Source organism: Notothenia rossii (genome assembly GCF_949606895.1).
Source record: "Notothenia rossii genome assembly, chromosome: 10".
NCBI classification, from domain to species: Eukaryota; Metazoa; Chordata; class Actinopteri; order Perciformes; family Nototheniidae; genus Notothenia; species Notothenia rossii.
Window position 1 is genome coordinate 4,542,935 of NC_136908.1, and position 16,098 is coordinate 4,559,032.

At 40.5% G+C, this 16,098-nt stretch overlaps 1 protein-coding gene across 1 annotated transcript; it reads right to left on the minus strand.

Moving 5' to 3' along the window:
• Positions 1 to 3,625: 3,625 nt before the first annotated feature.
• sh3bgrl3 (SH3 domain binding glutamate-rich protein like 3) lies at positions 3,626 to 9,660 on the minus strand. Its single transcript, XM_079652706.1, has 3 exons — positions 9,506 to 9,660; positions 7,173 to 7,340; positions 3,626 to 5,783 (listed from the first exon to the last, which is right to left on the minus strand). The coding sequence occupies exons 1-3, from the start codon at positions 9,548 to 9,550 to the stop codon at positions 5,718 to 5,720; spliced, it is 279 nt and encodes a 92-aa protein (XP_079508832.1). The 5' UTR covers positions 9,551 to 9,660; the 3' UTR covers positions 3,626 to 5,717.
• Positions 9,661 to 16,098: the final 6,438 nt, after the last annotated feature.

Genomic DNA, 16,098 nt, shown 5'->3' on the forward strand with positions numbered 1-16,098 from the left:
AACTGGATGGCCTACCTGCCTGTCAGCCTTCCATCTGTGCACAAACTTATCTCGTGCCCTCATAGAGAGGCGAAGTCCCGCCCATCTACTTCCGCCCCATGGGACCTTATTTCGGAAAAAGTATGTATTGAAGTCAATGGGGAGAGAAAGATTATCTTTCGATCCCGTTTGAATTGTGCCACAAATTACACATATGATGTTTGTCAATCTTAAAAAATAATTTCCATGTCAAAAAAGTCACAGTTTGTCTTAAAACTGTTTAAATATAAGACTGAATTATACGCAACTAGAAAGACTACAAATCCCAGAATCCCGGTCCCGCATGCTGGCTCTTACGGAACCGACTAACTCCCCTTGTGTGTATGCACAGCTCTCAACATGCCCAGACTTGGAGTGATTTTCACCTCTTTTAATACTTTTCGCCTCGTTCTGAAAGAAAGAAGTGAAATGTGCCAACGTGACAGCCGTCTTGGTGTGTGGTGCGAGACCGTAGATGTAGTTCATTGAGCAGTTTCACACAAAAAAAGTGTTACTTCACATTTTTATTTTTTTGACTTTCAAAATTATCTTTTAAATTGACAAACATCATATGTGTAATTCGTGGCACAATTCAAACGGGATCGAAAGATAATCTTTCTCTCTCCATTGACTTCAATACATACTTTTTCCGAAATAAGGTCCCCATGGAGGTCCCCCGGAAAGAGAGGGACTTTGCCACTCTATTGGTCATGTGCGCGTTCGTGTGTGTTGGAGGAGGGGCTCTGTGAGGAAGTCTGAAGGAAGGGGCAGATTTTTTTCGGCTGCGTACTTTCAAATTCTAGCGCACTCGAGCTGGTTTCTCCATTCTTACCTACCCTACCTTTAACTTTGAAAACAAGCAAGAACGAAAAATAAAAACAATTCTCTTCAACAGTTCAAGGTAACACGGGGGTAAGAAATTATTTATCTAGCCTTTAAAATGCTATGGCACTTTAGTAAAGTATAAGGCGTTGAAGCAAACATAACAACTCACCTGCTATCCGTGTCCAAACCCACAAAGTCCTTCTTCTCAAAGGGCACACAGAGCAGAGGGGTCTTGTCACCGGACTTATCTGTGGCCCGGTCGAGCCTCTTGGACTCCAACACAATAAAGATGGACTCCACAAAGTCATCCACCCTCTTCTCCACGTCAGGGCAGTCTTCAAAGCTGGGGTAGAAGGCCACGTCTGTCCTCTGCTGCTCTGCGATGTCTCCCTGCAGCCCGAACACCAGCAGCCGCGAGTCGTAGAGTGTGGAGCTATACACCTCCTTCTGCCCGTGGAAACGCTCCGCAGTTTGGGCCCATTCTTTGTTAGAACCGCAGGTGGTGATGGAGATGAGACCCACTACTTTACGATGCGTCTGGAAGTCCCCCCACTCGTTGTTTTCGGGCAGGTAGTGGTGGCGGTAGCGGATGTAGAGGAGCCGCTGAGAGTCCCTGATGTTCACCTGGCTCACGCTGGAGATGCGTTTGTAGATCTTGAAGAACTGGTCCTCGGGGACGATGCCCACCGGCTGGACGACTACTAGAACCGTCTGGTGGTCCTCGGCACACTGCATGTAGTCTGGGACGCTCATCTTTACATGTGGCTACAAGGGGGAGAAAAAGAAAAGCAATTGACATGTAATGTAAAAAGAAATGTAATGTTAATTAGCTAAACATTAGCTGTGTTTGTATCCAGTGTGACGTATACTTCAAATCATCCTCTCACGTTTGAATGAAAAGGTGCTTCTTGGAGTACCTGATGCACGAAATGAGAGGAAACTTGACCAAAGCAACTAAAAAATTGTCAAAAAAGTGAATCTGTTCAACTTAATGCAGCGTTTCCTTAGCCGAAAAGCCAAACAACACCTGCTGCTGCTACCTTTGCTAACATAAACACCAAACAAAGGCAGCTAAATATGACAGCTGACAACATTATTAAAGTGTTCAAATGGGACAAACAATATAAAATTAGCAAACCATGTCTTTTGCTTGTATTCCGTTAATGAATATCAAGAGAAAGGGCTTCAATTAAGCTTTAATATCGCTTCAAAACATTGTGTCAGATAGCTTAGCTTAGCTAGCTAACCTATGAATTAGCTGCTCATGATAGTCGCACAGTAACGACAATGACAGAAATAACAACGTACATTTTGCAAACACCAGCGTAGAGATTTTATCCTTTAATTGTAACACCAATGCCTCTCATATAAAACGTTAATGTACCTTACCTCAGCAGAACCTGTCAATTTTGTACAGCTTCCTTCTTTGGACAAATGTTTTTGCCCTTTTCAAAGCTCTTCAACAACGCAACATCCGGTAGAGAATTTCACAATAAAACAACCACGGCGAGGCTTATTCGGAGTTGTGAGTCTTTTTCTGTTTTTTCAACTTAGGATAAGTAAACAATTAATAGTTATATCTGATTCACAACTTTGTTCAAATAATACATATTTCCCAGTGACTTCTTCATCAACAGATTTTGGGGAAATAATTATATCCACAGCGTTTATTCTGATCTCGTTTGATAGGACCAACTGCTCATGTGGGCCTGGGCCTATAGGCTTTCCTTTGTCCATTACTATGTACCTGTTTGTTTAAGCGGAGTTATATTTGTGAATCATATTCTAAGCAAAAGGGAATAATATGCAGCTTTGTGTCTGATGTGCCATAATGTCTGTTTTTGTTTTGAAGTCGGATCCACATTTCCTGCTGAATCTCTTTAGCATGACTAATTTCTTCTTCTTCTTCTTCATCTGCAAAGGTAGAAGACTAATCCACCTATCTCCACCTAACGAACACATGAGGTACTGCATCTGAGCAAGAGCATAGGGTTTTTCATGTACTGTAAGGCCATTTGCTATGGTTTCCTAATTACTGATAATTGTTATGCGACTTTAATAAATGTATTACTTGACTTATCTCATATTACATAATCATTTTAGAGAAACATATGGAAACAAATATATCAAAAGGTGAAGAAAAACGTTTATAATAATAACAACTTAAAAAACAAGAAAACTCTTTTATTATCATTCAAACATTGTTAAATGTGTGCTTTCTTAATTGTTTTTTCATTGAGGAGACTCAAAATAATTCAACTTAAAATATGTTGTTCACAAACACAGCAAACTAGATCTGTATGTACTTAATGTCACACTTTATCACTATAGAGAACAGATTAATGATAATGTCTGTAGGCCTATAGTCATTATGTGGCTTACACCCAACATTGCTATGAATGTACGGACACTTCAGATTATGAAATATTTATAGGCACTATCGTAATATTCCACTACCTTGCAAATTAAAAATGACCCTCTGGTGAGTCAGCGAATGTCCCCGCACGATACTGTAAAATTCCCTATTAATGGGAACACTATGAATAGGTAATGACACGTTATAATTAAGTATCATTGGATCAGAGTTCCGAGATGCCAGAGCGGATTATGGCTTCAACTCTTCAGGTATAAATGGTAAATGGGATGTACTTTAATATACAGTGCTTCACCCATTCACACCTCATTCATGCAGAGCAGTGCTATTGCTCTAGGGAAGCTAACATTCATTCATACTCACACACACACAGGGCCATCGGGAGCAACTCAAATAAATCCAGACAGGTAGATTCAAGTCCTTTTTATTAATTTTTTCCACCCATAAATCACTTTCACAATCTTCTCGGAAGACAACAACATTTGTATTCCCGATTTTCTTTTGGCCAAGGGGAGTTGGTCCAAAAAGCAAAAAGCAGGAGCTCAGAGAGAGACACATGGAACGTCTTAAACATGATTCATAGTGAATAAGCATCAATAACAGGCAAACGTCCACAACCACCGACTTACAAAACAGTGCACAAACAGTGTGTGTGAAGGCCGTCGTTACAAGGGATCCCAAACTGTAGAAACACAATTCTGAAAGCATGTGACGCGGGGGTTGACAGATAAGAAGCGAAAGAGAGGGAAACCCATCTTGTTTTCAATTTTTGTAAAACACAAGCAACCCAAAACATGAAAAGTAACACATTACTGAGTGAATGCACAGAGCAAACACGAGAAGCCTTCATTTTTCCCATGTGGTAATTGTTCCCAAAAGTTAGTAAGACTTTATTTAAACACTTTGACCTGTATGTGTTCAGAGTGAGGCAGGTTTTGGTGCATAGTCACATTTCTGCATCTTCACGCCTCATCCAAACTGTAACGTAAAAATAAACACAGGAATGTAAAGCTACGTGTTTCAAAGCTTTCTTTTCAGTCAAAATCTTGTGGTTTTTCAGTCAGCGATACGGAGCCGGTAGCAAAGCTTCCATGTTACACAGATCATGGAAAAGAGGGAAATGCCAGGTAAGTGCTAATACTACAGAGGAAATCCACCTTCAAAGCGCATTACAGATATGTATTGGCACCAAATGTGAAATTATGACGCTTCCATCTGCCTTATTTAAACAAAGCAAGCTAAATACTGAAATGCTGTACCTAGGACCTTTTACTTAAAAATTACTAACGTTTTTAATAACTTTGGCCCATCGGTGTCAATTCTGATATGTCTAAAGAGTGTTTGGTTTCCAGATCTGATTTGAAAACCAAAAGGTGGGAAGTACAACTGTTATTATTTGGATTTTTCATATTTTATGTATAACCACTAGCAAGGTACTTATGTATTTGTTTTTTCAGCTGGATTATGTTAAAACCTTAGGTCCGATTTGATGAAAGTTGGTTATTTTGTATCCACGAAAACAGATTTGACTTTTTTAATCCAGCTATAATTTTTCCAGTTCAATTACGCTTCCTGTAAATCTGACTATATCACCTCAGGTGGAATACCTAATTTGTCTATGTAGTGCAATGTAAATACATACACAACTTGAAATCAGCTTTTTAAACTCCCACCATGTGTAAGTGTCACATGTTATTGTGTCTTTTTTTTCTAAACATTAAGGAAACATGCATCTGAATGTAACTTGTATCACAAATTAACAGGATACCATTAATGTGTGTGAGATAAGTGCTTGTTGGGAGTGTCATTAAACTTGTAATAAGTATTTTTAATATTTGTGTCCAACTGAAGCCAGACGCCCGCTACTGAACAGACGTGTTGTTATATATGACATAAGGTGAGCAACGGACCAGAATTACAAAAAGCTTCAGAGCCTAACGGGCCTTTTTTTAGCCGCTATCACCCTCATCATTACTCAGATTTGAGGACATCACGGTCCTTGCTACTTCTGTGTGTGTTTTTTGCAACCATGCGAAGTACAAATAGCGTACAGACATGGGAACGTGAAGGCTACGGAAAAAAGAAGACAAAGTAGTTAAGACTGAAAGTGAGTTTGTTCTGCGGAGGATTCAGGAAGATTCTGGGTTGAACGTTGTCATCCTGCGGATTACTCTAATCTCCAGCGATCGGCTGCGGCCGAGATTAGTCGCCTTAATTACCGCATGTTTACACACCCCATTGATTCGAACACTATAGTCTGTCAGACAGGGAAGATATCTGAAATAAATCACGAGAAAAGGAGCAGATTAAGACTGAGTCTAATGGTGCAGCACGGGGAATGTGTGTCTTCTGATTGGTTAGGATATTTGGCATTCTTCTTTATGGCATTGATAGTGAGAGGATACTGCCAGTGGTGCAGAGAGACAGAGAGAGAGAGAGAGACTGGATAAAGGGTGTTTGGGGAGAGGGGGTTAAGATGGAGAATGAAATGTCGCCTTCCTCACGCCATCTTCAGAAACTGGTCCATTGTATCGTCTTCCACCGCGTCCGAAAACATCTCATAGTCCTGTGGAGAGGAAGAGGCTCCGTCAGCAAACAAACCACAAAGCGTTGTTAAATGGATGTACATTTTCAAAAAGGGAAATCAACTCAGGAATCTGGGATTATTCCATGGGAATTAAACCTCTTATAAGGTCATTATTTTTAGGCTATTTTCATTAAACCTACAGATAATAGCCTAAAGCTAAGGGCATCATTTAACATTACTTGTTAACTTTTTTGCTAGTTTTAGCCCTTCTGCTAGTGATTCCAATCCAAACTAGATATCATAACTACACTAGGCAAAAATACAAATTGCTCTTTCTATTTCATATTATGAAGATTCTGCTGTGTTTTTAACAGATACTCAATCATGTGTCTCATTGGCTCATAATCAATGCAGCATTTTATAATGACGATGAACGAGTAACACGCACCTCTTTTTATTGAATTTGAGTCTTTTTTGCATATTTTTTCATAATAAAGTCAGAGTTTTGTGTGTCATGGGTACATTTGAGGATCCCCATGGGTAACAGCGGCCCAGTGTCTGTTCTACCATAAACATACTTTGCTTTTTCTATAACTTATTTGTTGTTAGTTATCATTTCAGCAAATTAGACTCCACAGCAACATTTTAAAGTATTTTATGACTACGCTGATGGAGTGTTTAAAGGTCCCCTATCATACTGTTTTTCATCAATATATTACAGGTCTCAGATATATACAGAGCCTGTCTCTGATTGGCTGAAACACCAAACAGATCATGGCAGCATTACCCATAATCCCCTCTGTTTCAGCCCTGTTTCCAAAGTGCTGATTCTCTGTCTGTTACTTTAGATAAAAATAAAGAGCCCCTCCCCACGCCCCTCTGAGAGAGATTTGGTTAAAAAGTACACAATGGTGCTCTAGGAGGAGATTCAGGTGATAAGGGGGGGGGGGGGGGGGGGGGGGTTACCTTGGTTGCTGATTGGCTAATGGTTACACAAGACAACACATCGTTATGACATCATAAAGTGGCCAAAATCTGATCAGCTCATTTTCAGACAGGTTTTTATAGAAATGGATCAAAAAGAGAGAGAATCTTTGTTCCTGAAACTTTCAGAATCTCTTTACACAGAGGGGACACATGTTGATGAAGAAGAGACATGAAGAAGAGGGGACACATGTTGATGTAGAAGAGACATGAAGAAGAGGGGACACATGTTGATGTAGAAGAGACATGAAGAAGAGGGGACACATGTTGATGTAGAAGAGACATGAAGAAGAGGGGACACATGTTGATGTAGAAGAGACATGGAGAAGAGGGGACACATGTTGATGTAGAAGAGACATGGAGAAGAGGGGACACATGTTGATGTAGAAGAGACATGACAAAGTGGATTTTGCACAACCAGGCAGGTGTGTGTGCCGTCCTCACCCCACAGTACTGGTCTTCGTTGAAGAGCTGGGGGGGGACGGCGGAGGGGTTTCCTGATTTGCTTCTCATCTCGTCGCGGAGCTCCCCCCCCACAGAGATGTCGATGAGCTCGTACAGAATGCTTTTACTCTCCAGGATCCGCATCACCTCTGCCTGCTGAGACTTCACCTGCACCACAACAACACTCTTCAGAAATGTACTCGGTACCAGGAAGGAGTCCAAAGATGAAAATCCTGAGGCTGTTATCTGTATATTGTAGTGCTTCTTAAACTCTGTAAAATCAGATCATCCAATTATGAGACAACATTCATTATGGCTATCATTTCTTTCTATTCATGGTTGTTAATTACATTCTCAAAGATAGTGACTGTTATTTTGTATATATTGATTGTTGTGCTTTTATTTAGGTCTTAATGTGTGCATCTGTATAAATGTGTCTTTTGATTGTGTGTATATATATATAGGTATATTGTATACATATTTTTATATATATGTGTTTTTGTATTCGGGATTGTCGGAAACGGTATTTCGATCTCAGTCAAACTGAAAGATTGACAATAAAGTTGACTTTGACTTAAGTATTAAATGATGTTACTCAATATAGTATCTGATAATTGAAGTTGCATCCCATCACACCGTCACCTTTACCACCATTGATGCATTCATGATACATCTTTTTCCCCCCCGTATTAGTTATTACATTTTTAACAAGCAAATTACGCAACAATATTGCAATATTTGCAATCACAAATCAAATCATGCTTTTATTGAGATAACCTCTATAAATTGAGTCAAACACTAATGGCTATCAGAGAGCTGATTTAATAAACCTAATGAAATGATTATTCGTCAAGGGCAGAGTCATTTCATTTAATTTTCATTCAAGGCAGAGTGCTGTGACTATTATTTTTTCTGTAACCGTCCCGTGAACAGCAGAGGCTTTATCTGGCTCCCTGTTGATGATTAATAGAACATGTGAACGCTCGGCTGCTGTCTTTGAGGGCGACAGAGGAAGTTGGGAGGGGGTTTCGTAAAAAGTGACCACACCTTACCACAACATTAACGGGAAACATAAACCAGCTGGCATTTAGCTAGCCACACACAGTTTGTGTAATGTCATTTCCTTGAGTTGAAAAAGAGGAATTGGTTTTACAGATTCAGCATTAAAGCTTCTCTGGATTCTGTGAAGAACCAAAACTGAACGTCAAAAAGAGGAATTACATTTGAAATATAACTTGTAATAAAGTACGTCTGAAGTTATTCAATGTGGTATAGTAACCATCACTAAATAAAAGAAGTGCATGTCACAAAACTATTTCACTACTTGAATTCCTCACATCTAATGGGAACCAGATGTTAATCCCATTGGTGTGTTAATATACAGTGTTTTCCAAGCGCTACAAACATAATTCTTAAAAAGGGATTTGTGTTTTACAAGGCTAGTTTGAAATGTCTGCAGACAGTCCGGATGTCAACCTGTTTCAATCGAGCTTTCCTGATGTCTTGCGAAACATCCTTCAACACTTCATTGCCAAGTTGATATATTTAAGAGTATCCTGCTTATTAACTAACATATACAACAGAGAATAGAAACATCTGAATTTCCCTGGATTAAAGAGTCTACTTGTTAATTCGGCTTACATAAAAAACTTTAGAAAACTCTTTCCTCATGCTTGCTTAGTAACTGCAACAGAAGATTGAGTGGCAGTTGTGTCACTTAAAAAATATAACATTAATTTAAATCAAATTCAGTTTAATGCATTAACTGTATTGCTTAACAATACATGCATATTATTTGCAAAAGCCTTATCATTACAATGTATATGTTCTATAACCAGTGTAATCTTAAAGTGACCGTTTTTTGCATTAAGTTTGGCGTAGAGTCCTCAACACAGGAAACGGATGCATATGGTCGATGTGATAAACCTGATGTGCCAAAATGACACTGTTATTTTTAAATGTTTAAATTAAGTCATATTGACAATATATTTTCAGTACACACTTCTGCAAAAACAAGCCAAATGGTTAAACGCCAATATAACCAGCATAAAGGAGGTGGAATCATGCATCCGGGTCCAAGTCATTCATATTTTCTTTCATTACTTTTACGAATGATGACTTTAATCTTCATTGAGCTTGCAACCTGTTATAGCTCACGTTAGAATAAAGGTGTAAATGTGCGCAGAGCAGCAGAGGCCCTCTGTGTGTGTCATGAGGAAGCTGATAGGGTGCTGGGTGTGTCTGTCGGACTGAGCTCCGTTTAACTGCTGCAACCGGAGATATAAAACACCGATATGTCGGTAAATCCGGTGAATAAAGGCCACAACACTCACCGTCCGTGAGGCAGTAACAGTGGTGTAGTACAGTTTGATTCCCATCGCTGCAGGTCCTTTCTCTCCCTTTGTGTATTCGCTTCAGAGTAGCTTTCTCTGACGTGAGTCAAGCGCAACAGTTATCCATTAAAACACCGGAAGTTGGACGTTGTTTTCAAAATAAAAGCATGTTTTTGCACATCAATGGAAGAAAGTTGTACGTAACTAAAACAACATGTGTATATTGTTTATATGCATGCAGGTTTCTGGAGAACCCAGAAGACAACATAATTAAAAGCCAACCCATTTAAGAACTTGGTGCGAACAATAAGATAAAGAAAGGTTTCAAATGTGTTAACCCTCCTGGCGTCTTCGGGTCAAATCTGACCAATTTAATACTTTCATCAATCTTAACTTTTTTGTTTTACATTCGATTGCATTAAGGCTTTATGATATCCTTCACAGTAGACATTTGAACATATGCAATTGCTGATCACCACTTTCATTGAATTTTGGATGATTTAGTCAACTTTGAAACAACCATGGTATTCCCGGTCAAAAATTACCGCCATAAATAAAAGGAATTAGTAACCATCCGGATCAGATAAAACACACACACACACACACACACACACACACACACACACACACACACACACACACACACACACACACACACACACACACACTCATACTCGTGATCACGTGATGATTAATGGTTTTTGTGTTGATGTAATAGCAGTTAAAACAGGACCAGTCAAATTTGACCGTGAACACCAAAGTAAGGAGGGGGAAACAAATACAATAGGAGGGTTAAATAAGTCCTAATACAGTCCTTTCCTTTTATTTTATTGTTATTGTCTGAGCTTTTTAATGACAGTTGTATGCATTTGTAAATATAATGTATATAAATGTCATTCTGTAATGTGTTTATTATGCAATTAGTATATTTCCAACGTTTGTGTACTTTGAATTGCCTAGTTCGTTGGGGAATTAGATTGTAACAACAGCAACCCTAACCCTAACCCTTAAGTTGGGAAAATACTGAATTTTCCTTCTGTATCAGAGTAGTACATGATAACAGAGGCCCTACGTAGCTGTGTACCTAGCCGGATGTATGACTACATGAATGACGCTCATGAGACACTGTGTTGAAGCTATGATTGCTATGTTCCTAAGATTGGCATGATGACACAGCCCCTAGAGAGATACGCATATGACTGTCATGTTTATTGCTTACGCAGGCCTTAGCTAATCTTAACTAAAAACCAGTCAAAATACTGCTTTGAACCATCATTCCTCCATCTTGTTGACTGTAACACCCTCTCTTGTATATAAGCATATCAAGGACTCTACTCTGGGAACTATTCGTCCCACGCAGTGATGTGATGACTACTTCCATTGTAGCAAGGATAATAAATACATGTATCCTGATATTGAAGACCAAGTCGGTGACGAGTGAAGTGGTTCTAACATAAACAAGGCTTTGTACATAAGTTAAAGCCTATGGTTGTTACAGTGTTGATGAAATAGAGAAGCTTGCCAGGTAGAATTCCCCTCATGAATGTGATTCCAGTGTATTAAGCCCTGTTTGATAATGCATTACAAAGTTAAGCCAACAGTCTTTTTTGAAAGATGACAGATGTAAATAAAAAATTACATTCTCATTTGACATGTTGATATTGTAAAGAAGAGCAGGAAATAATTGGTTGTATGGTTGTAAACTTGACTCTCTTTCATACTGAGGACCACCACTGGGTGCTGAGTTTAAAGAGACAGGGCACAACTTTGTTCAGGGGTTTCTACAGCTTTTTTAAAAGTCATTTAAATTCACCCCTGTATTAAAGGTGGGGTAGGTAAGTTTGAGAAACCGGCTCGAGATACACTTTTTGTTATATTCCATGGAATGCTCTTAACATCCCGATAGCAATGAATATCTGAAGTGCTTTGACAAAAAAAATTCATCTGTGGAAGCCGTAGCGCTGTAAAAAGCACAACCAATCATCTGAGCCGGCCCGGCTAAAGTAACTGGATGGCCTACCTGCCTGTCAGCCTTCCATCTGTGCACAAACTTATCTCGTGCCCTCATTGGTCATGTACGCGTTCGTGTGTGTTGGAGGAGGGGCTCTATAAGGAAGTAGCAGATTTCTTCCGGCTGTGTATTTTCAAATTCGAGCGCACTCGAGCTGGTTTCTCCAAAATTACCTATCCCACCTTTAAACTAATGCTTTTGATGTTAGTAAATAAAGCTACTTCTTTCTTTCCCTGCATGTTGTATTCATTTCGTTCTCCCTCCATTTTCAAGTTTTTCCTCCTAAGCGATCAGCCCCCTTTTTTGCCTCTCTGTCTCATTTAGTTGTTCCCTCTTTCACAAAAGAAACACACACACACACACACACACACACACACACACACACACACACACACACACACACACACACACACACACACGCACACACACACACAGAGACACACACACACATAAACAGACACACACACAAACATAAACAGACACACACGCATAAACAGACACACACACACACACACACACACACACACACACACACACACACACACACACACACACACACACACACACACACACACACATAAACACACACACACAGACACATAAACACACACACAGACACATAAACACACAGACACATAAACACACACACACACACACACACACACACACACACACACACACACACACACACACACACACACACACACACACACACACACACAAACACACACACACACACACACACACACACACACACACACACATAAACAGACACACACACAGACATAAACAGACACACACACACAGACCACACGTCGGCCCCCACATGCACATGCAATAGCTAAACGGTAAATCATAAAAACACCCAATGCAAAATCTACCAGGGAAAAAAAGGGATCAGGAAGTAAGTAAGCATATCTTAATATATTTCAGGGCCATCCATCTAGTAGTTGTAAAGACCTGTTCACCAAAAAATGTCAACCTCATGGTCATGCCAATCCAGTGGTCCCAATTACTTATCATCTGAGGACAATGAGAATGTGTCAAGACAATAATGCATGCCAAAGTTAATGATATATTTCATTTGGCACAAAAACACATATTCCTTGATGACTGCATCAATTCACATGACACAACATGTCTCCCCTTAGCAGAAGCTCGTATGATATTCACAAAATGATCTACCTCTCCTTCCAATGAACCCTTCTCTGCGAGGTATACACAATTTCAAAGAAGACAAAAGATTAGTGAAGGAAACTTCAACATGGCTGCCAAATGGATTCTATAACAGTAAATAACTAGAATCCAGACCGCACAAATTATAACGACCTTTGTGTTAGAGACAACATTATGTAGAACACTGACCAATCATTTATGTATCGATGCTTGCTGCAAAGTATCAGGTTTAATGAGCAGTGATGAAATGTGATTCAGTATTTATCATGAGGGAAGCCGGTCGGCCCCTTTCTATTGTGAGTCAGACAGGAGGAATGTGAGAGAGAGTCCAACAGCGCGGTGATTCAGCTGATTCAGGGTTTTTGGTGAGTAACTGAGCCCTGAGTTACACTCCATGTACACAGGCAGGCTGGAGCTGGAAAAATACATCTCAGTGAAGGGAACAATATCTCCTCTGAGGTTTGCACCGGAGGAAGCGGAAAAACAGATCTCATCATGACATGAGAACTCTACGTGTCTCTCTGAAAATGTGTTCATCTAAAACACCTAACTTGGGGGAGGCAGAAGGGTCATCTTCACTTTCTCTCTAAGATCCATGTGAGAACAAACAGCAAGATCCCAACGCTAAGAAGAGAAACATATTTTACAATATACATCTGAGATATTAGAAGGCTTAACACAGTGGCGAACCGTCAGGGCCTTCAAGGTATTCAGAGAATACCCTGGAACACTCAGATAAAACAAACACAAAATCGATGTAATATGAATAAATGAGAATGGTATCTGTGTTGTTGATCTGTAATATTACAGTGTTACGTTGATTTGTTTGTCCTTCTCGTTCCATGCACTACGCATTTCAGTGGTTTTGTGTTAGAAAAGAAAGCAACCGATCAGATCTTGTTCTGGGTCTCTGGGTAGAATATCCTTCAACCAAGGTATTCTACATCCTTGATAGAATGCCCTGGCCCTCACACTGAATGAGAGCGTATCTTTGGATTGACAGTTTGATCAACCAATCATATATTGATTTGCGCGCGGTGGTGGCGGAGGGTGTGTGTGTCTACAGAAGGTCCAGTTGTGATAGACACAGTTCGCCACTGGCTTAACACCACTCTCATGCCTGTCTGTTAAGTGTAAAGATGGACTCCGGAGACTTTTAAATGAGCTTTTGTGCATGATAGGCTAAAGGCCCTGACACACCAGGCCGAAATCGGCCGTTTTCGTTAGTCGGACGACGACGCACGGCCGGTTCAACATGTTGAATCGGCCCTGCGTCGGCCACAGGCAGTCGGACAAAGAAATCACTCTGATTGGCTGTTCAGCTAGCGAATCAGTGCATGAGAAGCGAAACGGTTGCTTGAGAATGTCTTCCACAAGCAACACTCCAATGGCTGATAGCTCCAGTACCGCACGAAACATGTTTTCGATGGACGAGAGTGAAAATGGAACGCACACACAGGCCGTTTCTCAATCGCGAGTATGCTTGCTTGGTAGCACATGTCTTCCGAGTCACTTCCTTCAGAAGCTAGGCAAGAATCCTTCCTGGTATTCGGAAAACGAAGAGTGGAACAGGCTAGCAAGTGTGCAGGTGTGCGTCATATGAGAGCCTTACATTTTTCGCCACAGATTTGTGGAAATTGGTCCGTGCGCAAAGCATTGTGGGGATTTTAAGGATGCGAAGTATGCCCATGTGCAGCCTCGAAATTTCCCCCAAACAAAGGACGCGGTCTCGTGGAATTCCAAGTATGCTGGAGATTGGAACAGTCCTTCGGCGGCACTCGATGACGTAGCATCCTTGAAATACTGGCTTGGAAGCCAGTTTCCTCAAGATTGAGAAACGGCCACTATTTGTTGTTTGTTTATATCACGTAGTCTTAGTTCTTCTTCTCTGTCGTCCGGTTGTTGCCTCTTTTACAGTTTTTCTCAATCGCTAAACCCACTTTTTAGAATCTAAATTCATTTCTTCAAAACAAGAGCATAGCCATCTAAACAGAAACACACTTGCCATAACTCTGAATATCTTTTGCAAAATGCACTTACATGACCAAAACTGAAAATACTGGTCACAAAAAAGAATAAGTCGATCGAAACAGAACAAATTGTCCTCTAATGAGACAAATGTGTTTTCATAACTGAAACTCCGGTCACCATAATAACCCATTCTACCATAACAATATACATTTCTTGCAAAGTGCTCTAAGGCACTCAAAACTAAAAATACCCCTTCCAAAACCAGATACCTTCTCCAAAAACAAACATTTGTCAGCTCATGAGAAGACTATTTGAACAGTCATTACTAAGTGGCACACTAAATACTGACTACAATCATCAATACACAAACCTCAAGCTATCGATATTGGAAACTGAACGGAAAACTGACAAGTTGGGAGAAACAAACTTACATATAGGAAAAACAGAGTCTTACTGTAACTATGCCATTGTTTTTATTGTCTCATTTTCAGAAGAGCACCGTAACAGAAACAAAAGACGAATAGCAATACACTGGAAAAAAATAACATGGGTAAATGATGTAAATCAGCAGTAAAGCAGAGAATGAGATCTATATAACTTTACTGATCTGCTCTTTGGCGTCTGTCTGGCCACATAGCCTCATCTACGTCACAGCGTATGTCTTCCCTTGCAAGGTAGCGTGGGAAATATCTCCTTGCGTGTCGACACCACCCTTGACAGGATTCCGCAGAGATGTCCCGACAGCCAGCATTCATTGCGTCCAAAAGGGGCATTCTGTCATGAGGATGATGGTCATAAACCTTCCATCTCCAGGCAGAGAAGAACTCCTCAATGGGGTTTAGAAATGGGGAGTATGGAGGGAGGAACTCCATGGCCATGTGTGGATGAGCCTCAAACCATGCCCTCACGTCACGAGAGTGGTGGAATGCCACATTGTCCCATATGACCACGTGAACCGACCTCACTTGATCCCTCTCTTCTGGTGGCACAAGTCCGTCATACAGGACATCCAGGAAGGCAAGGACACGTTGCGTGTTATATGCTCCCATTAAAGGGATGTGAGCAAGGACGCCTTGTGTCGAGATAGCCGCACACAATGTTATGTTTCCTCCCCTTTGGCCTGGAACAAAGACTGTCACTCTTTGCCCAATAAGGTTCCTCCCACGTCTCCTCACTTTGGAGAGGTTGAAGCCTGCTTCATCCACATATACAAAAACATGTGGTAATGCATTGCCTTCCAGCTCCATCATTCGCTAAAGAAAATGAAACAAACAGAGGACCGTTTTACATTACTGTAAGCAGTCAGACATACTAAAAATATAGGCAAGCCATCAGTGTGATTGAGGTCCTTACCTGTACATACCGGTGCCTTAACTCCTTCACACGGTCAGAGTTGCGTTCAAAAGGAACCTTATAGATCTGTTTCATTCTGAGG